Source organism: Salmo salar, chromosome 28 (assembly GCF_965601325.2).
Source record: "Salmo salar chromosome 28, fSalSal1, whole genome shotgun sequence".
Classification (NCBI taxonomy): Eukaryota; Metazoa; Chordata; class Actinopteri; order Salmoniformes; family Salmonidae; genus Salmo; species Salmo salar.
In genome coordinates this window covers 42280001-42307500 of record NC_138318.1, presented here as the reverse complement: position 1 = coordinate 42307500, position 27500 = coordinate 42280001, and the positions used below count along the sequence as shown (strand labels likewise).

General features: G+C 46.8%; 1 protein-coding gene across 1 annotated transcript in view; it reads right to left on the bottom strand.

The window, feature by feature from the left end:
* LOC106589996 (protein jagged-1b) overlaps positions 1 to 27500 on the bottom strand; it is a 166173-nt gene that overhangs the window by 54763 nt on the left and 83910 nt on the right. The window contains exons 15-17 of the mRNA XM_082970599.1: positions 11148 to 11312; positions 8229 to 8342; positions 6382 to 6495 (exon numbers count right to left, since the gene is read on the bottom strand). Coding sequence (XP_082826725.1) covers positions 6382 to 6495; positions 8229 to 8342; positions 11148 to 11312 — 393 coding nt within the window. The remainder of the gene's footprint in view (positions 1 to 6381; positions 6496 to 8228; positions 8343 to 11147; positions 11313 to 27500) is intronic.

Genomic DNA, 27500 nt, shown 5'->3' with positions numbered 1-27500 from the left:
ATAGTACACACACACACACCTGGGTGAATAGTACACACACACACACCTGGGTGAATAGTACACACACCACACCTGGGTGAATAGTACACACACACACCTGGGTGAATAGTACACACACACACCTGGGTGAATAGTACACACACACACCTGGGTGAATAGTACACACACACACCTGGGTGAATAGTAACACACACACACCTGGGTGAATAGTACACACACACACCTGGGTGAATAGTAACACACACACACCTGGGTGAATAGTAACACACACACACCTGGGTGAATAGTACACACACACACCTGGGTGAATAGTACACACACACACCTGGGTGAATAGTACACACACACACCTGGGTGAATAGTAACACACACACACCTGGGTGAATAGTAACACACACACACCTGGGTGAATAGTACACACACACACCTGGGTGAATAGTACACACACACACCTGGGTGAATAGTACACACACACCTGGGTGAATAGTACACACACACACCTGGGTGAATAGTAACACACACACACCTGGGTGAATAGTACACACACACACCTGGGTGAATAGTAACACACACACACCTGGGTGAATAGTACACACACACACCTGGGTGAATAGTACACACACACACCTGGGTGAATAGTAACACACACACCTGGGTGAATAGTAACACACACACACCTGGGTGAATAGTACACACACACACCTGGGTGAATAGTACACACACACACCTGGGTGAATAGTAACACACACACACACCTGGGTGAATAGTAACACACACACACCTGGGTGAATAGTAACACACACACACACCTGGGTGAATAGTACACACACACACCTGGGTGAATAGTAACACACACACACCTGGGTGAATAGTAACACACACACACCTGGGTGAATAGTACACACACACACCTGGGTGAATAGTACACACACACCTGGGTGAATAGTACACACACACACACCTGGGTGAATAGTACACACACACACCTGGGTGAATAGTACACACACACACCTGGGTGAATAGTACACACACACACACCTGGGTGAATAGTACACACACACACCTGGGTGAATAGTACACACACACACACCTGGGTGAATAGTACACACACACACCTGGGTGAATAGTAACACACACACACACCTGGGTGAATAGTACACACACACACCTGGGTGAATAGTACACACACACACACCTGGGTGAATAGTACACACACACACACACCTGGGTGAATAGTACACACACACACACCTGGGTGAATAGTACACACACACACACCTGGGTGAATAGTACACACACACACCTGGGTGAATAGTACACACACACACCTGGGTGAATAGTACACACACACCTGGGTGAATAGTACACACACACACCTGGGTGAATAGTACACACACACACCTGGGTGAATAGTACACACACACACCTGGGTGAATAGTAACACACACACACACCTGGGTGAATAGTAACACACACACACACCTGGGTGAATAGTACACACACACACCTGGGTGAATAGTACACACACCTGGTGAATAGTACACACACCTGGGTGAATAGTAACACACACACCTGGGTGAATAGTACACACACACACCTGGGTGAATAGTACACACACACACCTGGGTGAATAGTACACACACACACCTGGGTGAATAGTACACACACACCTGGGTGAATAGTAACACACACACACCTGGGTGAATAGTACACACACACACCTGGGTGAATAGTACACACACACCTGGGTGAATAGTACACACACACACCTGGGTGAATAGTACACACACACACCTGGGTGAATAGTACACACACACACCTGGGTGAATAGTACACACACACACCTGGGTGAATAGTAACACACACACCTGGGTGAATAGTACACACACACACCTGGGTGAATAGTACAACACACCTGGGTGAATAGTACACACACACCTGGGTGAATAGTAACACACACACCTGGGTGAATAGTACACACACACCTGGGTGAATAGTACACACACACACACCTGGGTGAATAGTACACACACACACCTGGGTGAATAGTACACACACACCTGGGTGAATAGTACACACACACACCTGGGTGAATAGTACACACACACACCTGGGTGAATAGTACACACACACACCTGGGTGAATAGTACACACACACACCTGGGTGAATAGTACACACACACACACCTGGGTGAATAGTACACACACACCTGGGTGAATAGTACACACACACACCTGGGTGAATAGTACACACACACACCTGGGTGAATAGTACACACACACACACCTGGGTGAATAGTACACACACACACCTGGGTGAATAGTACACACACACACACCTGGGTGAATAGTAACACACACACCTGGGTGAATAGTACACACACACACCTGGGTGAATAGTACACACACACACCTGGGTGAATAGTACACACACACCTGGTGAATAGTACACACACACCTGGGTGAATAGTACACACACACACCTGGGTGAATAGTACACACACACCTGGGTGAATAGTACACACACACACCTGGGTGAATAGTACACACACACACCTGGGTGAATAGTACACACACACACCTGGGTGAATAGTACACACACACCCCTGGGTGAATAGTACACACACACACACCTGGGTGAATAGTACACACACACCTGGGTGAATAGTAACACACACACACCTGGGTGAATAGTACACACACACACCTGGGTGAATAGTACACACACACACCTGGGTGAATAGTACACACACACACCTGGGTGAATAGTACACACACACACACCTGGGTGAATAGTACACACACACACCTGGGTGAATAGTAACACACACACACCTGGGTGAATAGTACACACACACACCTGGGTGAATAGTACACACACACACCTGGGTGAATAGTAACACACACACACCTGGGTGAATAGTAACACACACACACCTGGGTGAATAGTAACACACACACACACCTGGGTGAATAGTACACACACACACCTGGGTGAATAGTACACACACACACCTGGGTGAATAGTAACACACACACACACCTGGGTGAATAGTAACACACACACACACCTGGGTGAATAGTAACACACACACACACCTGGGTGAATAGTACACACACACACCTGGGTGAATAGTACACACACACACCTGGGTGAATAGTACACACACACACCTGGGTGAATAGTACACACACACCTGGGTGAATAGTACACACACACACACACCTGGGTGAATAGTACACACACACACCTGGGTGAATAGTACACACACACCCTGGTGAATAGTACACACACCTGGGTGAATAGTACACACACACACCTGGGTGAATAGTACACACACACACCTGGGTGAATAGTACACACACACACACCTGGGTGAATAGTACACACACACACACCTGGGTGAATAGTACACACACACACACCTGGGTGAATAGTACACACACACACACCTGGGTGAATAGTACACACACACCTGGGATGAATAGTACACACACCTGGGTGAATAGTAACACACACACACACCTGGGTGAATAGTACACACACACACACCTGGGTGAATAGTAACACACACACACTGGGTGAATAGTACACACACACACCTGGGTGAATAGTACACACACACACCTGGGTGAATAGTACACACACACACACCTGGGTGAATAGTACACACACACACCTGGGTGAATAGTACACACACACACCTGGGTGAATAGTACACACACACACACACCTGGGTGAATAGTACACACACACACCTGGGTGAATAGTACACACACACCCTGGGTGAATAGTACACACACACACCTGGGTGAATAGTACACACACACACCTGGGTGAATAGTACACACACACACCTGGGTGAATAGTAACACACACACCTGGGTGAATAGTACACACACACACCTGGGTGAATAGTACACACACACACCTGGGTGAATAGTAACACACACACACCTGGGTGAATAGTACACACACACACCTGGGTGAATAGTACACACACACACCTGGGTGAATAGTACACACACACACCTGGGTGAATAGTACACACACACACCTGGGTGAATAGTAACACACACACACACACACACCTGGGTGAATAGTAACACACACACACCTGGGTGAATAGTAACACACACACACCTGGGTGAATAGTACACACACACACCTGGGTGAATAGTACACACACACCTGGGTGAATAGTACACACACACACCTGGGTGAATAGTACACACACACACCTGGGTGAATAGTACACACACACACCTGGGTGAATAGTACACACACACACCTGGGTGAATAGTACACACACACACCTGGGTGAATAGTACACACACACACCTGGGTGAATAGTACACACACACACACCTGGGTGAATAGTACACACACACACCTGGGTGAATAGTACACACACACACCTGGGTGAATAGTACACACACACACCTGGGTGAATAGTACACACACACACACCTGGGTGAATAGTACACACACACACCTGGGTGAATAGTAACACACACACACCTGGGTGAATAGTACACACACACACACCTGGGTGAATAGTACACACACACCTGGGTGAATAGTACACACACACACCTGGGTGAATAGTACACACACACCTGGGTGAATAGTACACACACACCTGGGTGAATAGTACACACACACCTGGGTGAATAGTACACACACACACCTGGGTGAATAGTACACACACACACCTGGGTGAATAGTACACACACACACCTGGGTGAATAGTACACACACACACACCTGGGTGAATAGTAACACACACACCTGGGTGAATACCTCCACTCATCAGCACATGTTTTGTTTTTCTGCTCTTTTGCACCCCAGTATTTCTACTTGCACATCATCATCTGCTCATCTATCACTCCAGTGACAGGAGGGAGGAGAGGGACAGGAGGGAGGAGGAGGAGAGAGACAGGAGGAGGAGAGAGACAGGAGGAGGAGAGAGACAGGAGGGAGGAGGAGGAGAGGGCCAGGAGGGAGGAGGAGGAGAGAGACAGGAGGGGGGAGGAGGAGGAGAGGACAGGAGGGAGGAGGAGGAGAGAGACAGGAGGGAGGAGGAGGAGAGACAGGAGGGGGGAGGAGGAGGAGAGAGACAGGAGGGGGGAGGAGGAGGAGAGAGACAGGAGGGAGGAGGAGGAGAGAGACAGGAGGGAGGAGGAGGAGAGAGAGAGAAGGAGAGGAGGAGAGGAGGAGGAGAAGGACAGGAGGGAGGAGGAGGAGAGAGACAGGAGGGAGGAGGAGGAGAGGGCCAGGAGGGAGGAGGAGGAGAGGGCCAGGAGGGAGGAGGAGGAGAGAGACAGGAGGGAGGAGGAGGAGAGGGACAGGAGGGAGGAGGAGGAGAGAGACAGGATGGGAGGAGGAGGAGAGAGACAGGAGGGAGGAGGAGGAGAGAGACAGGAGGGAGGAGGAGGAGGAGAGACAGGAGGGGGGGAGGAGGAGAGAGACAGGAGGGAGGAGGAGAGAGACAGGAGGGAGGAGGAGAGGGACAGGAGGGGGGAGGAGGGGGACGGGAGGGAGGAGGAGGAGAGGGACAGGAGGGAGGAGGAGGAGAGAGACAGGAGGGAGGAGGAGGAGGAGAGAGACAGGAGGGAGGAGGAGGAGGAGAGAGACAGGAGGGAGGAGGAGGAGGAGAGAGACAGGAGGGAGGAGGAGGAGAGAGACAGGAGGGAGGAGGAGGAGAGAAACAGGATGGGAGGAGGAGGAGAGAGACAGGAGGGAGGAGGAGGAGGAGAGACAGGAGGGGGGAGGAGGAGAGAGAGAGGAGGGAGGAGGAGAGAGACAGGAGGGAGGAGGAGAGGGACAGGAGGGGGGAGGAGGAGAGAGACAGGAGGGAGGAGGCAGGAGAGAGACAGGAGGGAGGAGGAGAGGGACAGGAGGGAGGAGGAGGAGGAGGAGAGAGACAGGAGGGAGGAGGAGGAGGAGAGAGACAGGAGGGAGGAGGAGGAGAGAGACAGGAGGGAGGAGGAGGAGGAGAGAGACAGGAGGGAGGAGGAGGAGGAGAGAGACAGGAGGGAGGAGGAGGAGAGAGACAGGAGGGAGGAGGAGGAGAGAAACAGGATGGGAGGAGGAGGAGAGAGACAGGAGGGAGGAGGAGGAGGAGAGACAGGAGGGGGGAGGAGGAGAGAGACAGGAGGGAGGAGGAGAGAGACAGGAGGGAGGAGGAGAGGGACAGGAGGGGGGAGGAGGAGAGAGACAGGAGGGAGGAGGAGAGGGACAGGAGGGAGGAGGAGGAGGAGAGAGACAGGAGGGAGGAGGAGGAGGAGAGAGACAGGAGGGAGGAGGAGGAGGAGAGAGACAGGAGGGAGGAGGAGGAGGAGAGAGACAGGAGGGAGGAGGAGAGACTGTGTTCTTACGGGATTGGCAGGTCTTCCCCTTCCAGCCGTTCATACACTCACAGAAGAAATCAGTCACCAGGTCTCGACATGTTCCTCCATTATGACATGGACTAGTGCTGCAGTCATCTATATCTGGAGAGAGGAGGAGGGGGGAGGAGGAGAGGGAGAGGAGGGGGAGGAGGAGAGGGAGAGGAGGGGGGGAGAAGAGGGAAAGGAGGAGAGGGAGAGAAGGAGAGGGGAGGAGGAGAGGGAGATGAGGGGGGATGAGGAAGGGGGAGAGGGAGAGGAGAGGGAGAGGGAGAGAAGGAGGGGGGAGGAGGAGAGGGAGATGAGGGGGGAGGAGGAGGAGGAGAGGGAGATGAGGGGGGAGGAGGAGACAGAGATGAGGGGGGAGAGGGGGAGGGGGGGAGGAGAGGGAGAGGAGGAGAGGGAGAGAAGGAGGAGGGAGGAGGAGAGGGAGATGAGGGGGGAGGAGGAGAGGGAGATGAGGGGGGAGGAGGAGAGGGAGATGAGGAGGAGATGAGGGGGGAGGGGGAGGAGGAGAGGGAGAGAAGGAGGGAGATGAGGAGAGGGGAGGAGGAGAGGGAGAGGGAGAGGGAGGAGAGGGGAGGACAGCCAGAGTCAAACCAGTCAGGTTAAATCGCTACCTCCACATCAGGGATCATTAACTAGATTCAGCCACAGGACAATATGTTCTGGAGCTGATGGTCAGCGAGCCAGAACATCATTTTAAATAACTATTAGACTGCAAATTGACCGCAAGAAGCCCAAACAGACATAATATTATGACTAAAACATAACATTTCAAACCTTGCTGAAATATGTATACGATCTCTCTATTATGGCGTTAACAGATTAACAACTTATCACTTGGAGCTGATTTACTGCTGGTACCGTCTTTTATGTCCAAGAAGTAAAATCACCCGTGGGCCAAATATGCGCCGTGGGCCGCCAGTTGGGAAACCCTGCTCTGCTTATGCGCTGTGGGCCGCCAGTTGGGAAACCCTGCTCTGCTTATGCGCCGTGGGCCGCCAGTTGGGAAACCCTGCTCTGCTTATGCGCCGTGGGCCGCCAGTTGGGAAACCCTGCTCTAGTGGTAGTGCTGCCTGTCAGGGGGGGCTGGTCTAGTGGTAGTGCTGCCTGTCAGGGGGGGCTGGTCTAGTGGTAGTGCTGCCTGTCAGGGGGGGCTGGTCTAGTGGTAGTGCTGCCTGTCAGGGGGGGCTGGTCTAGTGGTAGTGCTGCCTGTCAGGGGGGGCTGGTCTAGTGGTAGTGCTGCCTGTCAGGGGGGGCTGGTCTAGTGGTAGTGCTGCCTGTCAGGGGGGGCTGGTCTAGTGGTAGTGCTGCCTGTCAGGGGGGGCTGGTCTAGTGGTAGTGCTGCCTGTCAGGGGGGGCTGGTCTAGTGGTAGTGCTGCCTGTCAGGGGGGGCTGGTCTAGTGGTAGTGCTGCCTGTCAGGGGGGGCTGGTCTAGTCGGTAGTGCTGCCTGTCAGGGGGGGCTGGTCTAGTGGTAGTGCTGCCTGTCAGGGGGGGCTGGTCTAGTGGTAGTGCTGCCTGTCAGGGGGGGCTGGTCTAGTGGTAGTGCTGCCTGTCAGGGGGGGCTGGTCTAGTGGTAGTGCTGCCTGTCAGGGGGGGCTGGTCTAGTGGTAGTGCTGCCTGTCAGGGGGGGCTGGTCTAGTGGTAGTGCTGCCTGTCAGGGGGGGCTGGTCTAGTGGTAGTGCTGCCTGTCAGGGGGGGCTGGTCTAGTGGTAGTGCTGCCTGTCAGGGGGGGCTGGTCTAGCGGTAGTGCTGCCTATATGACCTATGATAGGTCTCCTCATGAACATCTACGACTCTATCGATAAACCTTGAAAACATTAGACGTACTTACTGATCTCACAGTGGTCCCCCTCCCAGCCGTCTCCACAGATACACTGGTATACCCGGACTTTATCAATACAGGTTCCTCCATTACCACACGGGTTGCTCTCACAATCATTAATATCTGAGGGGAGGGGGGAGAGAGAGGGGGGAGAGAGAGGGGGGAGAGAGAGGGAGAAGGGGAAAGGGAGAGAGAGGGGGGAGAGAGAGGGGAAAGAGGGGAAAGGCAGGGAGAGAGAGAGAGAGAGAGAGAGAGAGAGAGAGAGAGAGGGAAAAGGGAGGGAGAGGGGAAAGGGAGGGAGGGGGGGAGGGAGAGAGAGAGGGAGAGAGGGGAAAGGGAGAGAGAGAGGGGAAAGGGAGAGGGAGAGAGGGGAAAGGGAGAGGGAGAGAGGGGAAAGGGAGAGAGAAAGAGGGGAAAGGGAGAGAGAGAGAGGGGAAAGGGAGAGAGGGGAAAGGGAGAGAGGGGAAAGGGAGAGGGAGAGAGGGGAAAGGGAGAGAGGGGAAAGGGAGAGAGAGAGAGGGGAAAGGGAGAGGGAGAGAGGGGAAAGGGAGAGAGGGGAGAGGGGAGAGGGAGAGGGAGAGAGGGGAAAGGGAGAGGGAGAGAGGGGAAAGGGAGGGGGAGAGAGGGGAAAGGGAGGGGGAGAGAGGGGAAAGGGAGAGGGAGAGAGGGGAAAGGGAGAGAGAGAGAGGGAGAGAGGGGAGAGGGAGAGAGGGAGAGAGGGGAGAGGGAGAGAGGGGAAAGGGAGAGGGAGAGAGGGGAAAGGGAGAGAGGGGAGAGGGAGAGGGAGAGAGGGGAAAGGGAGAGAGAGAGGGGAAAGGGAGAGGGAGAGAGGGGAAAGGGAGAGGGAGAGAGGGGAAAGGGAGAGAGAAAGAGGGGAAAGGGAGAGAGAGAGAGGGGAAAGGGAGAGAGGGGAAAGGGAGAGAGGGGAAAGGGAGAGGGAGAGAGGGGAAAGGGAGAGAGGGGAAAGGGAGAGAGAGAGAGGGGAAAGGGAGAGGGAGAGAGGGGAAAGGGAGAGAGGGGAGAGGGGAGAGGGAGAGGGAGAGAGGGGAAAGGGAGAGGGAGAGAGGGGAAAGGGAGGGGGAGAGAGGGGAAAGGGAGAGAGGGGAAAGGGAGAGAGAGAGAGGGGAAAGGGAGAGAGAGAGAGGGAGAGAGGGGAAAGGGAGAGAGGGGAAAGGGAGAGAGAGAGAGGGGAAAGGGAGAGGGAGAGAGGGGAAAGGGAGAGAGGGGAGAGGGGAGAGGGAGAGGGAGAGAGGGGAAAGGGAGAGGGAGAGAGGGGAAAGGGAGGGGGAGAGAGGGGAAAGGGAGAGGGAGAGAGAGAGAGAGAGAGAGGGGAAAGGGAGAGAGAGAGAGGGAGAGAGGGGAAAGGGAGAGAGGGGAAAGGGAGAGGGAGAGAGGGGAAAGGGAGAGAGGGGAAAGGGAGAGAGAGAGAGGGGAAAGGGAGAGGGAGAGAGGGGAAAGGGAGAGAGGGGAGAGGGGAGAGGGAGAGGGAGAGAGGGGAAAGGGAGAGGGAGAGAGGGGAAAGGGAGGGGGAGAGAGGGGAAAGGGAGAGGGAGAGAGAGAGAGAGAGAGAGGGGAAAGGGAGAGAGGGGAGAGGGGAGAGGGAGAGAGGGGAAAGGGAGAGGAGAGAGGGGAAGGGGAGAGAGGGGAGAGGGGAGAGGGAGAGAGGGGAAAGGGAGAGGGAGAGAGGGGAAAGGGAGAGGGAGAGAGGGGAAAGGGAGAGGGAGAGAGAGAGAGAGAGAGAGGGGAAAGGGAGAGAGGGGAGAGGGGAGAGGGAGAGGGAGAGAGGGGAAAGGGAGAGGGAGAGAGGGGAAAGGGAGAGAGGGAGAGAGAGAGAGAGAGAGGGAGAGAGGGGAAAGGGAGAGGGAGAGAGGGGAAAGGGAGAGGGAGAGAGGGATTGGAAGAGTGAGGCCATTAGAAACTACAGCAAGGAAATGCTTGTGTGTGTACGCGTGTGTGTGTGTGTACGTGTGTGTGTGTGTATATACGTGTGTGTGTGTGTGTGTGTGTGTGTGTGTGTATATACGTGTGTGTGTGTGTGTATACGTGTGTGTGTGTGTGTATACGTGTGTGTGCGTGTGTGTGTGTGTGTGTACGTGTGTGTGTGTGTGTACGTGTGTGTGTGTGTGTATATACGTGTGTGTGTGTGGGTATACGTGTGTGTGTGTGGGTATACGTGTGTGTGCGTGTGTGTATATACGTGCGTGTGTGTGTGTGTGTGTGCGGACAACTACTCATTCCAGGGTTTTTCTTTATTTGTACTATTTTCTACATTGTAGAATAATAGTGAAAACATCTCAACTCTGAAATAACACATGTGGAATCATTTAGTATCCAAAAAAGGGTTAAACAAATGAAAATATATTTGAGATTCTTCAAATAGCCACCCTTTCTTTGCCTTGACGACAGCTTTGCACACTCTTGGCATTCTCTCAACCAGCTTCATGAGGTAGTCACCTGGAATGCATTTCAATTAACAGGTGTGCCTTGTTAGAAGTTAATTTGTGGAATTTCTTTCCTTCTTAAATGAGTTTGAGCCAAATCAGTTGTGTTGTGACAAGGTAAGGGTGGTATACAGAAGATCGCCCTATTTGGTAAAAGATCAAGTCCATATTATGGCAAGAACAGCTCAAATAAGCAAAGAGAAATGACAGTCCATCATTACTTTAAGACATGAAGGTCAGTCAATCTGGAAAATGTCAAGAACATTATGTAGGTCAATGTAATGTCTATGTAGGTCTATGCAGGTCAATGTAATGTCTAAGTAGGTCTATGAATGGTCTAGTATGTCTATTAGGGTCTATGTAATGTCTATGCAGGTCAATGTAATGTCTTTGTAATATCTAAGTAGGTCTATGCATGGTCTAGTATGTCTATTAGGGTCTATGTAATGTCTACGTAGACCTATGAATGCTCGTTGTCACGTCTTACTCTCGTGACAGTATGTGCCTCTGAAGCCCTCCTGACAGTCACAGCTGAACTGCCCTCCAGCCTGGCTCCGGCAGCGTCCGCGAGGACCGCACACGTTCGAGGACATGTACCGTTCCCCTCCAGGGGTACTGTTGGTTCCCACGGCAACCGTGCAGCTGTCAATCACTGTGGAAGAAGAGATGACTGATAGGACAGAGCTATGGATGCAAGGAATGACCATCCATGATATCGACATTATAGTTATAACCGTGTTATGGAGGCTATACAGGACTGACCATCCATGATATCAACATTATAGTTATAACCATGTTATGGAGGCTATACAGGACTGACCATCCATGATATCAACATTATAGTTATAACCGTGTTATGGAGGCTATACAGGACTGACCATCCATGATATCAACATTATAGTTATAACCGTGTTATGGAGGCTATACAGGACTGACCATCCATGATATCAACATTATAGTTATAACCATGTTATGGAGGCTATACAGGACTGACCATCCATGATATCAACATTATAGTTATAACCATGTTATGGAGGCTATACAGGACTGACCATCCATGATATCAACATTATAGTTATAACCATGTTATGGAGGCTATACAGGACTGACCATCCATGATATCGACATTATAGTTATAACCGTGTTATGGAGGCTATACAGGACTGACCATCCATGATATCAACATTATAGTTATAACCATGTTATGGAGGCTATACAGGACTGACCATCCATGATATCAACATTATAGTTATAACCATGTTATGGAGGCTATACAGGACTGACCATCCATGATATCAACATTATAGTTATAACCATGTTATGGAGGCTATACAGGACTGACCATCCATGATATCAACATTATAGTTATAACCATGTTATGGAGGCTATACAGGACTGACCATCCATGATATCAACATTATAGTTATAACCATGTTATGGAGGCTATACAGGACTGACCATCCATGATATCAACATTATAGTTATAACCATGTTATGGAGGCTATACAGGACTGACCATCCATGATATCAACATTATAGTTATAACCGTGTTATGAGGCTATACAGGACTGACCATCCATGATATCAACATTATAGTTATAACCATGTTATGAGGCTATACAGGACTGACCATCCATGATATCAACATTATAGTTATAACCATGTTATGGAGGCTATACAGGACTGACCATCCATGATATCAACATTATAGTTATAACCGTGTTATGAGGCTATACAGGACTGACCATCCATGATATCAACATTATAGTTATAACCATGTTATGGAGGCTATACAGGACTGACCATCCATGATATCAACATTATAGTTATAACCATGTTATGGAGGCTATACAGGACTGACCATCCATGATATCAACATTATAGTTATAACCATGTTATGAGGCTATACAGGACTGACCATCCATGATATCAACATTATAGTTATAACCGTGTTATGAGGCTATACAGGACTGACCATCCATGATATCAACATTATAGTTATAACCGTGTTATGGAGGCTATACAGGACTGACCATCCATGATATCAACATTATAGTTATAACCGTGTTATGGAGGCTATACAGGACTGACCATCCATGATATCAACATTATAGTTATAACCGTGTTATGGAGGCTATACAGGACTGACCATCCATGATATCAACATTATAGTTATAACCGTGTTATGGAGGCTATACAGGACTGACCATCCATGATATCAACATTATAGTTATAACCGTGTTATGAGGCTATACAGGACTGACCATCCATGATATCAACATTATAGTTATAACCATGTTATGGAGGCTATACAGGACTGACCATCCATGATATCAACATTATAGTTATAACCATGTTATGAGGCTATACAGGACTGACCATCCATGATATCAACATTATAGTTATAACCATGTTATGGAGGCTATACAGGACTGACCATCCATGATATCAACATTATAGTTATAACCATGTTATGGAGGCTATACAGGACTGACCATCCATGATATCAACATTATACTTATAACCATGTTATGGAGGCTATACAGGACTGACCATCCATGATATCAACATTATAGTTATAACCATGTTATGGAGGCTATACAGGACTGACCATCCATGATATCAACATTATAGTTATAACCATGTTATGAGGCTATACAGGACTGACCATCCATGATATCAACATTATAGTTATAACCATGTTATGGAGGCTATACAGGACTGACCATCCATGATATCAACATTATAGTTATAACCATGTTATGGAGGCTATACAGGACTGACCATCCATGATATCAACATTATAGTTATACCCATGTTATGGAGGCTATACAGGACTGACCATCCATGATATCAACATTATAGTTATAACCATGTTATGGAGGCTATACAGGACTGACCATCCATGATATCAACATTATAGTTATAACCATGTTATGGAGGCTATACAGGACTGACCATCCATGATATCAACATTATAGTTATAACCATGTTATGAGGCTATACAGGACTGACCATCCATGATATCAACATTATAGTTATAACCATGTTATGAGGCTATACAGGACTGACCATCCATGATATCAACATTATAGTTATAACCGTGTTATGAGGCTATACAGGACTGACCATCCATGATATCAACATTATAGTTATAACCATGTTATGAGGCTATACAGGACTGACCATCCATGATATCAACATTATAGTTATAACCGTGTTATGAGGCTATACAGGACTGACCATCCATGATATCAACATTATAGTTATAACCGTGTTATGAGGCTATACAGGACTGACCATCCATGATATCAACATTATAGTTATAACCGTGTTATGAGGCTATACAGGACTGACCATCCATGATATCAACATTATAGTTATAACCGTGTTATGAGGCTATACAGGACTGACCATCCATGATATCAACATTATAGTTTTAACCGTGTTATGGAGGCTATACAGGACTGACCATCCATGATATCAACATTATAGTTATAACCATGTTATGAGGCTATACAGGACTGACCATCCATGATATCAACATTATAGTTATAACCATGTTATGGAGGCTATACAGGACTGACCATCCATGATATCAACATTATAGTTATAACCATGTTATGGAGGCTATACAGGACTGACCATCCATGATATCAACATTATAGTTATAACCATGTTATGGAGGCTATACAGGACTGACCATCCATGATATCAACATTATAGTTATAACCATGTTATGGAGGCTATACAGGACTGACCATCCATGATATCAACATTATAGTTATAACCATGTTATGGAGGCTTTACAGGACTGACCATCCATGATATCAACATTATAGTTATAACCATGTTATGAGGCTATACAGGACTGACCATCCATGATATCAACATTATAGTTATAACCATGTTATGGAGGCTATACAGGACTGACCATCCATGATATCAACATTATAGTTATAACCATGTTATGAGGCTATACGGGACTGACCATCCATGATATCAACATTATAGTTATAACCATGTTATGGAGGCTATACAGGACTGACCATCCATGATATCAACATTATAGTTATAACCATGTTATGGAGGCTATACAGGACTGACCATCCATGATATCAACATTATAGTTATAACCATGTTATGAGGCTATACAGGACTGACCATCCATGATATCAACATTATAGTTATAACCATGTTATGAGGCTATACAGGACTGACCATCCATGATATCAACATTATAGTTATAACCATGTTATGAGGCTATACAGGACTGACCATCCATGATATCAACATTATAGTTATAACCGTGTTATGAGGCTATACAGGACTGACCATCCATGATATCAACATTATAGTTATAACCGTGTTATGAGGCTATACAGGACTGACCATCCATGATATCAACATTATAGTTATAACCATGTTATGGAGGCTATACAGGACTGACCATCCATGATATCAACATTATAGTTATAACCATGTTATGGAGGCTATACAGGACTGACCATCCATGATATCAACATTATAGTTATAACCATGTTATGGAGGCTATACAGGACTGACCATCCATGATATCAACATTATAGTTATAACCATGTTATGAGGCTATACAGGACTGACCATCCATGATATCAACATTATAGTTATAACCATGTTATGAGGCTATACAGGACTGACCATCCATGATATCAACATTATAGTTATAACCGTGTTATGAGGCTATACAGGACTGACCATCCATGATATCAACATTATAGTTATAACCGTGTTATGAGGCTATACAGGACTGACCATCCATGATATCAACATTATAGTTATAACCATGTTATGGAGGCTATACAGGACTGACCATCCATGATATCAACAGTATAGTTATAACCATGTTATGAAGCTATACAGGACTGACCGTCCATGATATCAACATTATAGTTATAACCATGTTATGAGGCTATACAGGACTGACCATCCATGATATCAACATTATAGTTATAACCATGTTATGGAGGCTATACAGGACTGACCATCCATGATATCAACATTATAGTTATAACCATGTTATGAGGCTATACAGGACTGACCATCCATGATATCAACATTATAGTTAGTTTAAATGTATTTGGCTAAGGTGTATGTCAACTTCTAACTTCAGCTGTATCTGCACTCTGGCCTGTGGTGAAACAACAAACAGGAGTAGGAGAAGAACAGAGCACTAGAGGAGAGGGAGAGGGGGGATGGAGGAGAGGGAGAGGGGGATGGAGGAGAGGGAGAGGGGGATGGAGGAGAGGGAGAGGGGGGATGGAGGAGAGGGGGGATGGAGGAGAGGGTGAGGGGGGATGGAGGAGAGTGGGGATGGAGGAGAGGGAGAGGGGGGATGGAGGAGAGGGTGAGGGAGAGGGGGGATGGAGGAGAGGGTGAGGGGGGATGGAGGAGAGGGGGGATGGAGGAGAGGGAGAGGGGGGATGGAGGAGAGGGTGAATGGAGGAGAGGGAGAGGGGGGATGGAGGAGAGGGGGGATGGAGGAGAGGGAGAGGGAGAGGGGGGATGGAGGAGAGGGAGAGGGAGAGGGGGGATGGAGGAGAGGGTGAGGGGGGATGGAGGAGAGGGAGAGGGGGGTGGAGGAGAGGGTGAGGGGGGATGGAGGAGAGGGAGAGGGGGGTGGAGGAGAGGGTGAGGGGGGATGGAGGAGAGGGAGAGGGGGATGGAGGAGAGGGGGGGTGGAGGAGAGGGTGAGGGGGGATGGAGGAGAACCAACTAGGTTCACCCAGCGCCCTAGACCTTCTGTCTGAGGACCAACTAGGTTCACCCAGCGCCCTAGACCTTCTGTCTGAGGACCAACTAGGTTCACCCAGCGCTCTAGACCTTCTGTCTGAGGACCAACTAGGGTCACCCAGCGCCCTAGACCTTCTGTCTGAGGACCAACTAGGGTCACCCAGCGCTCTAGACCTTCTGTCTGAGGACCAACTAGGGTCACCCAGCGCCCTAGACCTTCTGTCTGAGGACCAACTAGGGTCACCCAGCGCTCTAGACCTTCTGTCTGAGGACCAACTAGGGTCACCCAGCGCCCTAGACCTTCTGTCTGAGGACCAACTAGGTTCACCCAGCGCCCTAGACCTTCTGTCTGAGGACCAACTAGGTTCACCCAGCCACATAATAATACACACAGGCACCAACGACCTGAGAATACAGCAGGAACGGGTGGCCACAGCACTGAAGGGAGTGGTTGAAAAAGCTTCTACTACTTTCCACAACGCACAAGTGGTTAGTATAGGGATATTGTTATCCACGTCGGCACCAACGATGTTAGGATGAAACAGTCAGAGGTCACCAAGCGCAACATAGCTTCAGCGTGTAAATCAGCTAGAAAGATGTGTCGGCATCGATTAATTGTCTCTGGCCCCCTCCCAGTTAGGGGGAGTGATGAGCTCTACAGCAGAGTCTCACAACTCAATCGCTGGTTGAAAACTGTTTTCTGCCCCTCCCAAAAGATAGAATTTGTAGATAATTGGCCCTCTTTCTGGGGCTCACCCACAAACAGGACCAAGCCTGGCCTGTTGAGGAGTGACGGACTCCATCCTAGCTGGAGGGGTGCTCTCATCTTATCTACGAACATAGACAGGGCTCTAACTCCTCTAGCTCCACAATGAAATAGGGTGCAGGCCAGGCAGCAGGCTGTTAGCCAGCCTGCCAGCTTAGTGGAGTCTGCCACTAGCACAGTCAGCGTAGTCAGCTCAGCTTTCCCCATTGAGACCGTGTCTGTGCCTCGACCTAGGTTGGGCAAAACTAAACATGGCGGTGTTCGCTTTAGCAATCTCACTGGAATAAAGACCCCCTCCATTCCTGCCATTATTGAAAGAGATTGTGATACCTCACATCTCAAAATTGGGTTACTTAATGTTATAGTCAATGAACTAATCACTGATCATAATCTTGATGTGATTGGCCTGACTGAAACATGGCTTAAGCCTGATGAATTTACTGTGTTAAATGAGGCCTCACCCCCTGGTTACACTAGTGACCATACCCCCCGTGCATCCGGCAAAGGCGGAGGTGTTGCTAACATTTACGATAGCAAATTTCAATTTACAAAAATAAAAATGACTGTGTTATTGTCTTTTGAGCTTCTAGTCATGAAATCTATGCAGCCTACTCACTCACTTTTTATAGCTACTGTTTATAGGCCTCCTGGGCCATATGCAGTGTTCCTCACTGAGTTCCCTGAATTCCTATCGGATCTTGTAGTCATAGCAGATAATACTCAACTTTTTGGTGGCTTTAATATTCACATGGAAAACTCCAAACTCCTACTCCAAAAGGCTTTCGGAGCCATCATCGACTCAGTGGGTTTTGTCCAACATGTCTCTGGACCTACTCACTGCCACAGTCATACTCTGGACCTAGTTTTGTCCCGTGGAATAAATGTTGTGGATCTTAATGTTTTTCCTCATAATCCTGGATTATCGGACCACCATTTTATTACGTTTGCAATCGCAACAAATAATCTGCTCAGACCCCAACCAAGGAGCATTAACCTGTTATGGCTAGGGGGCAGTATTTTCACGGCTGGATAAAAAACGTACCCGATTTAATCTGGTTACTACTCCTGCCCAGTAACTAGAATATGCATATAATTATTGGCTTTGGATAGAAAACACCCTAAAGTTTCTAAAACTGTTTGAATGGTGTCTGTGAGTAAAACAGAACTCATATGGCAGGCAAAAACCTGAGACGATTTCATGCAGGAAGTGGCCTGTCTGACAAGGTGTCGTTCTTCTTGTCTCTGTTTATTGAAGAGTGAGGATCTTAGCTGTCCCGTGACACTTCCTACGGCTGCCATAGGCTCTCAGAAGGCGGCAAAATGCTGAATCGTGGCTTTGCAGGCTCTGGCTGAAACAAAGTAGCGCGTTTGGGTAGTGGCTGGTTACAGTACTGTGAGACTCAGGCTCGTGCCCGCGTCGACCGAAAACTTTGTTTTCTTTCCTCTGTTTAGCTAAATGGACATTCCCGGTCGGAATATTATCGCTTTTTTACGAGAAAAATGGCATAAAAATGGATTTTAAACAGCGGTTGACATGCTTCGAAGTACGGTAATGGAATATTTAGATTTCTTTTGTCACGAATTGCACCATGCGCGCGACCCTGATTTACCATTTCGGATAGTGTCTGGGACGCACGAACAAAACGCCGCTATTCGGATATAACGATGGATTATTTTGGACCAAACCAACATTTGTTATTGAAGTAGCAGTCCTGGGAGTGCATTCTGACGAAGACAACAAAAGGTAATCAAACTTTTATAATAGTAAATCTGATATTGGTGAGTGCTAAACTTGCCGGGTGTCTAAATAGCTAGCCCGTGATGGCTGGGCTATGTACTTAGAATATTGCAAAATGTGCTTTCACCAAAAAGCTATTTTAAAATCGGACATATCGAGTGCATAGAGGAGTTCTGTATCTATAATTCTTAAAATTATTGTTATGCTTTTTGTGAATGTTTATCGTGAGTAATTTAGTAAATTGTTAGCAAATTCCCCGGAAGTTTGCGGGGGGTATGCTAGTTCTGAACGTCACATGCTAATGTAAAAAGCTGGTTTTTGATATAAATATTAACTTGATTGAACAAAACATGCATGTATTGTATAACATAATGTCCTAGGGTTGTCATCTGATGAAGATCATCAAAGGTTAGTGCTGCATTTAGCTGTCTTCTGGGTTTTTGTGACATTATATGCTAGCTTGAAAAATGGGTGTCTGATTATTTCTGGCTTGGTACTCTGCTGACATAATCTAATGTTTTGCTTTCGCTGTAAAGCCTTTTTGAAATCGGACAGTGTGGTTAGATAAAGGAGAGTCTTGTATTTAAAATGCTGTGAAATAGTCATATGTTTGAAAAATTGAAGTTTTTGTATTTTTGAGGAATTTGTAATTCGCGCCACGCCTATCATTGGATATTGGAGCAGGTGTTCCGCTAGCGGAACGTCTAGATGTAAGAGGTTAACCTGTTATGGCTAGGGGGCAGTATTTTCACAGCCGGATAAAAAACGTACCCGATTTAATCTGATTATTACTCCTGCCCAGAAACTAGAATATGCATATAATTATTAGCTTTGGATAGAAAACACTCCAAAGTTTCAAAAACTGTTTGAATTGTGTCTGTGAGTATAACAGAACTCATTTGGCAGGCCAAAACCTGAGAAGATTCCATGCAGGAAGTGCCCTGTCTGACAATTTCTTGCCCTTCTTGATTATCTCTATCCATTACAGAGGATCTCTGCTGTTACGTGACACTTCCTACGGCTCCCATAGGCTCTCAGAAGGCGGCAAAAGCTGAATCGTGGCTTTGCAGGCTCTGGCTGAAAAAAAGTAGCGCGTTTGGGTAGTGGCTGGTTACAGTACTGTGAGACTCAGGCTCGTGCCCGCGTCGACCGAATGCTTTGTTTTCTTTTGTCTGTTTATCTAAACGCAGATTCCCGGTCGGAATATTATTGCTTTTTTACGAGAAAAATGGCATAAAAATTGATTTTAAACAGCGGTTGACATGCTTTGAAGTACGGTAATGGAATATTTTGAAATCTTTTGTCACGAATTGCGCCATGCTCGTGACCCTTATTTACACTTTGGATAGTGTCTTGAACGCACGAACAAAACGCCGCTATTTGGATATAACGATGGATTATTTTGAACCAAACCAACATTTGTTATTGAAGTAGAAGTCCTGGGAGTGCATTCTGACGAAGACAGCAAAGGTAATAAAATTTTTCTAATAATAAATCTGACTTTGGTGAAGGCTAAACTTGCTGGGTGTCTAAATAGCTAGCCCTGTGATGCCGGGCTATGTACTCAGAATATTGCAAAATGTGCTTTCACCGAAAAGCTATTTTAAAATCAGACATATCGAGTGCATAGAGGAGTTCTGTATCTATAATTCTTAAAATTATTGTTATGCTTTTTGTGAACGTTTATCGTGAGTAATTTAGTAAATTCACCGGAAGTTTGCGGTGGGAATGCTAGTTCTGAACGTCACATGCTAATGTAAAAAGCTGGTTTTTGATATAAATATGAACTTGATTGAACAAAACATGCATGTATTGTATAACATAATGTCCTAGGGTTGTCATCTGATGAAGATCATCAAAGGTTAGTGCTGCATTTAGCTGTCTTCTGTGTTTTTGTGACATTATATGCTAGCTTGAAAAATGGGTGTCTGATTATTTCTGGCTGGGTACTCTGCTGACATAATCTAATGTTTTGCTTTCGTTGTAAAGCCTTTTTGAAATCGGACAGTGTGGTTAGATAAAGGAGAGTCTTGTCTTTAAAATGCTGTGAAATAGTCATATGTTTGAAAAATTTAGGTTTTTGTATTTTTGAGGAATTTGTAATTCCCGCCACGCCTATCATTGGATATTGGAGCAGGTGTTCCGCTAGCGGAACGTCTAGATGTAAGAGGTTAAAAGTCGTGCTATAAATTCTCAGACAACCCAAAGATTCCTTGATGCCCTTCCAGACTCCCTCTGCCTACCCAAGGACGTCAGAGGACAAAAATCAGTTAACCACCTAACCGAGGAACTCAATTTAACCTTGCGCAATACCCTAGATGCAGTTGCACCCCTAAAAATTAAAAACATCTGTCATAAGAAACTAGCTTCCTGGTATACAGAAAATACACGAGCTCTGAAGCAAGCTTCCAGAAAATTGGAACGGAAATGGCGCCACACCAAACTGGAAGTCTTCCGACTAGCTTGGAAAGACAGTACCGTGCAGTATCGAAGAGCCCTCACTGCTGCTCGATCATCCTATTTTTCCAACTTAATTGAGGAAAATAAGAACAATCCGAAATTTCTTTTTGATACTGTCGCAAAGCTAACTAAAAAGCAGCCTTCGCAAATGGAGGATGGCTTTCACTTCAGCAGTAATACATTTATGAACTTCTTTGAGGAAAAGATCATGATCATTAGAAAGCAAATTACGGACTCCTCTTTAAATCTGCGTATTCATCCAAAGCTCCATTGTCCTGAGTCTACACAACTCTGCCAGGACCTAGGATCAAGGGAGATACTAAAGTGTTTTAGTACTATATCTCTTGACACAATGATGAAAATAATCATGGCCTCCAAACCCTCAAGCTGCATACTGGACCCTATTCCAACTAAACTACTGAAAGAGCTGCTTCCTGTGCTTGGCCCTCCTATGTTGAACATAATAAACGTCTCTCTATCCACCGGATGTGTACCAAGCTCACTAAAAGTGGCAGTAATAAAGCCTCTCTTGAAAAAGCCGAATCTTGACCCAGAAATTATAAAAAACTATCGGCCTATATCGAATCTTCCATTCCTCTCAAAAATTTTAGACAAAGCTGTTGCACAGCAACTCACTGCCTTCCTGAAGACAAACAATGTATACGAAACGCTTCAGTCTGGTTTTAGACCCCATCATAGCACTGAGACTGCACTTGTGAAGGTGGTAAATGACCTTTTAATGACGTCAGACCGAGGCTCTGCATCTGTCCTCGTGCTCCTAGATCTTAGTGCCGCTTTTGATACCATCGATCACCACATTCTTTTGGAGAGATTGGAAACCCAAATTGGTCTACATGGACAAGTTCTGGCCTGGTTTAGATCTTATCTGTCGGAAAGATATCAGTTTGTCTCTGTGAATGGTTTGTCCTCTGACAAATCAATTGTGGATTTCGGTGTTCCTCAAGGTTCCGTTTTGGGACCACTATTGTTTTCACTATATATTTTACCTCTTCGGGATGTCATTCGAAAACATAATGTTAAATTTCACTACTATGCGGACGACACAGAGCTGTACATTTCAATGAAACATGGTGAAGCCCCAAAATTGCCCTCGCTAGAAGCCTGTGTTTCAGACATAATGAAGTGGATGGCTGCAAACTTTCTACTTTTAAACTCGGACAAAACAGAGATGCTTGTTCTACGTCCCAAGAAACAAAGAGATCTTCTGTTGAATCTGACAATTAATCTGGATGGTTGTACAGTCGTCTCAAATAAAACTGTGAAGGACCTCGGCGTTACTCTGGACCCTGATCTCTCTTTTGAAGAACATATCAAGACTGTTTCAAGGACAGCTTTTTTCCATCTACGTAACATTGCAAAAATCAGAAACTTTCTGTCCAAAAATGACGCAGAAAAACGAATCCATGCTTTTGTTACTTCTAGGCTGGACTACTGCAATGCTCTACTTTCCGGCTACCCGGATAAAGCACTAAATAAACTTCAGTTAGTGCTAAATACGGCTGCTAGAATCCTGACTAGAACCCCAAAATTTGATCATATTACTCCAGTGCTAGCCTCCCTACACTGGCTTCCTGTTAAGAAAAGGGCTGATTTCAAGGTTTTACTGCTAACCTACAAAGCATTACATAGGCTTGCTCCTACCTATCTTTCCGATTTGGTCCTGCCGTACATACCTACACGTACGCTACAGTCACAAGACGCAGGCCTCCTAATTGTCCCTAGAATTTCTAAGCAAACGGCTGGAGGTAGGGCTTTCTCCTATAGAGCTCCATTTTTATGGAATGGTCTGCCTACCCATGTGAGAGACGCAGACTCAGTCTCAACCTTTAAGTCTTTACTGAAGACTTATCTCTTCAGTAGGTCCTATGATTAAGTATAGTCTGGCCCAGGAGTGTGAAGGTGAACGGAAAGGCTGGAGCAACGAACCGCCCTTGCTGTCTCTGCCTTGCCGGTTCCCCTCTCGCCACTGGGATTCTCTGCCTCTAACCCTATTACAGGGGCTGAGTCACTGGCCTACTGGTGTTCTTCCATGCCGTCCATGGGAGGGGTGCGTCACTTGAGTGGGCTGAGTCACTGACGTGGTCTTCCTGTCTGGGTTGGCGCCCCCCCCTTGGGTTGTGCCGTGGCGGAGATCTTTGTGGGCTATACTCGGCCTTGTCTTAGGACGGTAAGTTGGTGGTTGGAGACATCCCTCTTGTGGTGTGGGGGCTGTGCTTTGGCAAAGTGGGTGGGGTTATATCCTGCCTGTTTGGCCCTGTCCGGGGGTATCATCGGATGGGGCCACAGTGTCTCCTGATCCCTCCTGTCTCAGCCTCCAGTATTTATGCTGCAGTAGTTTATGTGTCGGGGGGCTAGGGTCAGTCTGTTACATCTGGAGTATTTCTCTTGTCTTATCCGGTGTCCTGTGTGAATTTAAATATGCTCTCTCTAATTCTCTCTTTCTCTCTTTCTCTCAGAGGACCAGAGCCCTAGGACCATGCCTCAGGACTACCTGGCATGATGACTCCTTGCTGTCCCCAGTCCACCTGGCCGTGCTGCTGCTCCAGTTTCAATTGTTCTGCCTGCGGCTTTGGAACCCTGACCTGTTCACCGGACGTGCTTGTTGCAGCCTCGACAACTACTATGATTATTATTATTTGACCATGCTGGTCATTTTTGAACATTTTAACATCTAGACCATGTTCTGTTATAATATCCACCCGGCACAGCCAGAAGAGGACTGGCCACCCCTCATAGCCTGGTTCCTCTCTAGGTTTCTTCCTAGGTTCTGGCCTTTCTAGGGAGTTTTTCCTAGCCACCGTGCTTCTACACCTGCATTGCTTGCTGTTTGGGGTTTTAGGCTGGGTTTCTGTACAGCACTTTGAGATATCAGCTGATGTATGAAGGGCTATAAAAATATATTTGATTTGATTTGATTTTGATTTGATCTCCACTACCAGCGGGTGGAGATCAACATCAGATCCACAAAGAATATAAAAACAAAGCCAATGTTGTTGAACTCCCATATCTACTGGGTGAAATACCACAGTGATCCATCACAGCAACAAGATGAACTCCCATATCTACTGGGTGAAATACCACAGTGATCCATCACAGCAGCAAGATGAACTCCCATATCTACTGGGTGAAATACCACAGTGATCCATCACAGCAACAAGATGAACTCCCATATCTACTGGGTGAAATACCACAGTGATCCATCACAGCAGAAAGATGAACTCCCATATCTACTGGGTGAAATACCACAGTGATCCATCACAGCAGAAAGATGAACTCCCATATCTACTGGGTGAAATACCACAGTGATCCATCACAGCAGAAAGATGAACTCCCATATCTACTGGGTGAAATACCACAGTGATCCATCACAGCAGAAAGATGAACTCCCATATCTACTGGGTGAAATACCACAGTGATCCATCACAGCAGCAAGATGAACTCCCATATCTACTGGGTGAAATACCACAGTGATCCATCACAGCAACAAGATGAACTCCCATATCTACTGGGTGAAATACCACAGTGATCCATCACAGCAGCAAGATGAACTCCCATATCTACTGGGTGAAATACCACAGTGATCCATCACAGCAGCAAGATGAACTCCCATATCTACTGGGTGAAATAGCACAGTGATCCATCACAGCAGCAAGATGAACTCCCACATCTACTGGGTGAAATACCACAGTGATCCATCACAGCAACAAGATGAACTCCCATATCTACTGGGTGAAATACCACAGTGATCCATCACAGCAGCAAGATGAACTCCCATATCTACTGGGTGAAATACCACAGTGATCCATCACAGCAACAAGATGAACTCCCATATCTACTGGGTGAAATACCACAGTGATCCATCACAGCAGAAAGATGAACTCCCATATCTACTGGGTGAAATACCACAGTGATCCATCACAGCAGAAAGATGAACTCCCATATCTACTGGGTGAAATACCACAGTGATCCATCACAGCAGAAAGATGAACTCCCATATCTACTGGGTGAAATAGCACAGTGATCCATCACAGCAGAAAGATGAACTCCCATATCTACTGGGTGAAATACCACAGTGATCCATCACAGCAGCAAGATGAACTCCCATATCTACTGGGTGAAATACCACAGTGATCCATCACAGCAACAAGATGAACTCCCATATCTACTGGGTGAAATACCACAGTGATCCATCACAGCAGAAAGATGAACTCCCATATCTACTGGGTGAAATACCACAGTGATCCATCACAGCAGCAAGATGAACTCCCATATCTACTGGGTGAAATACCACAGTGATCCATCACAGCAACAAGATGAACTCCCATATCTACTGGGTGAAATACCACAGTGATCCATCACAGCAGCAAGATGAACTCCCATATCTACTGGGTGAAATAGCACAGTGATCCATCACAGCAGCAAGATGAACTCCCACATCTACTGGGTGAAATACCACAGTGATCCATCACAGCAGCAAGATGAACTCCCATATCTACTGGGTGAAATAGCACAGTGATCCATCACAGCAGCAAGATGAACTCCCATATCTACTGGGTGAAATAGCACAGTGATCCATCACAGCAGCAAGATGAACTCCCATATCTACTGGGTGAAATACCACAGTGATCCATCACAGCAACAAGATGAACTCCCATATCTACTGGGTGAAATACCACAGTGATCCATCACAGCAACAAGATGAACTCCCATATCTACTGGGTGAAATACCACAGTGATCCATCACAGCAACAAGATGAACTCCCATATCTACTGGGTGAAATACCACAGTGATCCATCACAGCAGAAAGATGAACTCCCATATCTACTGGGTGAAATACCACAGTGATCCATCACAGCAGCAAGATGAACTCCCATATCTACTGGGTGAAATAGCACAGTGATCCATCACAGCAGCAAGATAAACTCCCATATCTACTGGGTGAAATACCACAGTGATCCATCACAGCAGCAAGATGAACTCCCACATCTACTGGGTGAAATACCACAGTGATCCATCACAGCAACAAGATAAACTCCCATATCTACTGGGTGAAATACCACAGTGTTCCATCACAGCAGAAAGATGAACTCCCATATCTACTGGGTGAAATACCACAGTGATCCATCACAGCAACAAGATAAACTCCCATATCTACTGGGTGAAATACCACAGTGTTCCATCACAGCAGCAAGATGAACTCCCACATCTACTGGGTGAAATACCACAGTGTTCCATCACAGCAGAAAGATGAACTCCCATATCTACTGGGTGAAATACCACAGTGATCCATCACAGCAACAAGATAAACTCCCATATCTACTGGGTGAAATACCACAGTGATCCATCACAGCAGAAAGATGAACTCCCATATCTACTGGGTGAAATACCACAGTGATCCATCACAGCAACAAGATAAACTCCCATATCTACTGGGTGAAATACCACAGTGATCCATCACAGCAACAAGATAAACTCCCATATCTACTGGGTGAAATACCACAGTGATCCATCACAGCAACAAGTTGAACTCCCATATCTACTGGGTGAAATACCACAGTGATCCATCACAGCAGAAAGATGAACTCCCATATCTACTGGGTGAAATACCACAGTGTGACATCACAGCAACAAGATGTGTGACCTGTTGTCTCAAGAAAAGGTCAACCAGTGAAGAACAAACACCATTGTAAATACAACCCATATTTATGTTTATTTATTTTCCCTTTTGTACATTAATGATTTGCACATCATTACAACACTGTATATAGACATAATATGACGTTTGAAATGTCTTTATTCTTTTGGAACTTCTGTCAATGTAATGTTTACTGTTCATTTTTATTGTTTATTTCACTTTTGTTTATTATCTACTTCACTTGCTTTGACCACGTTAACATATGTTTCCCATGTCAATAAAGAACCTTGAATTAATTTGAGAGATAGAGATGAGGAGGAAGGAAGAGAGCCAGGGTAGAGACCAAACCACAGCCCATGTTTTCTATCTCTGTGGTTGGTCCAAACACGTTCCTAAGGAGAACACAGCGTTATCAACCTTCTGCCACAACTGTGTTGAGGGGAATCC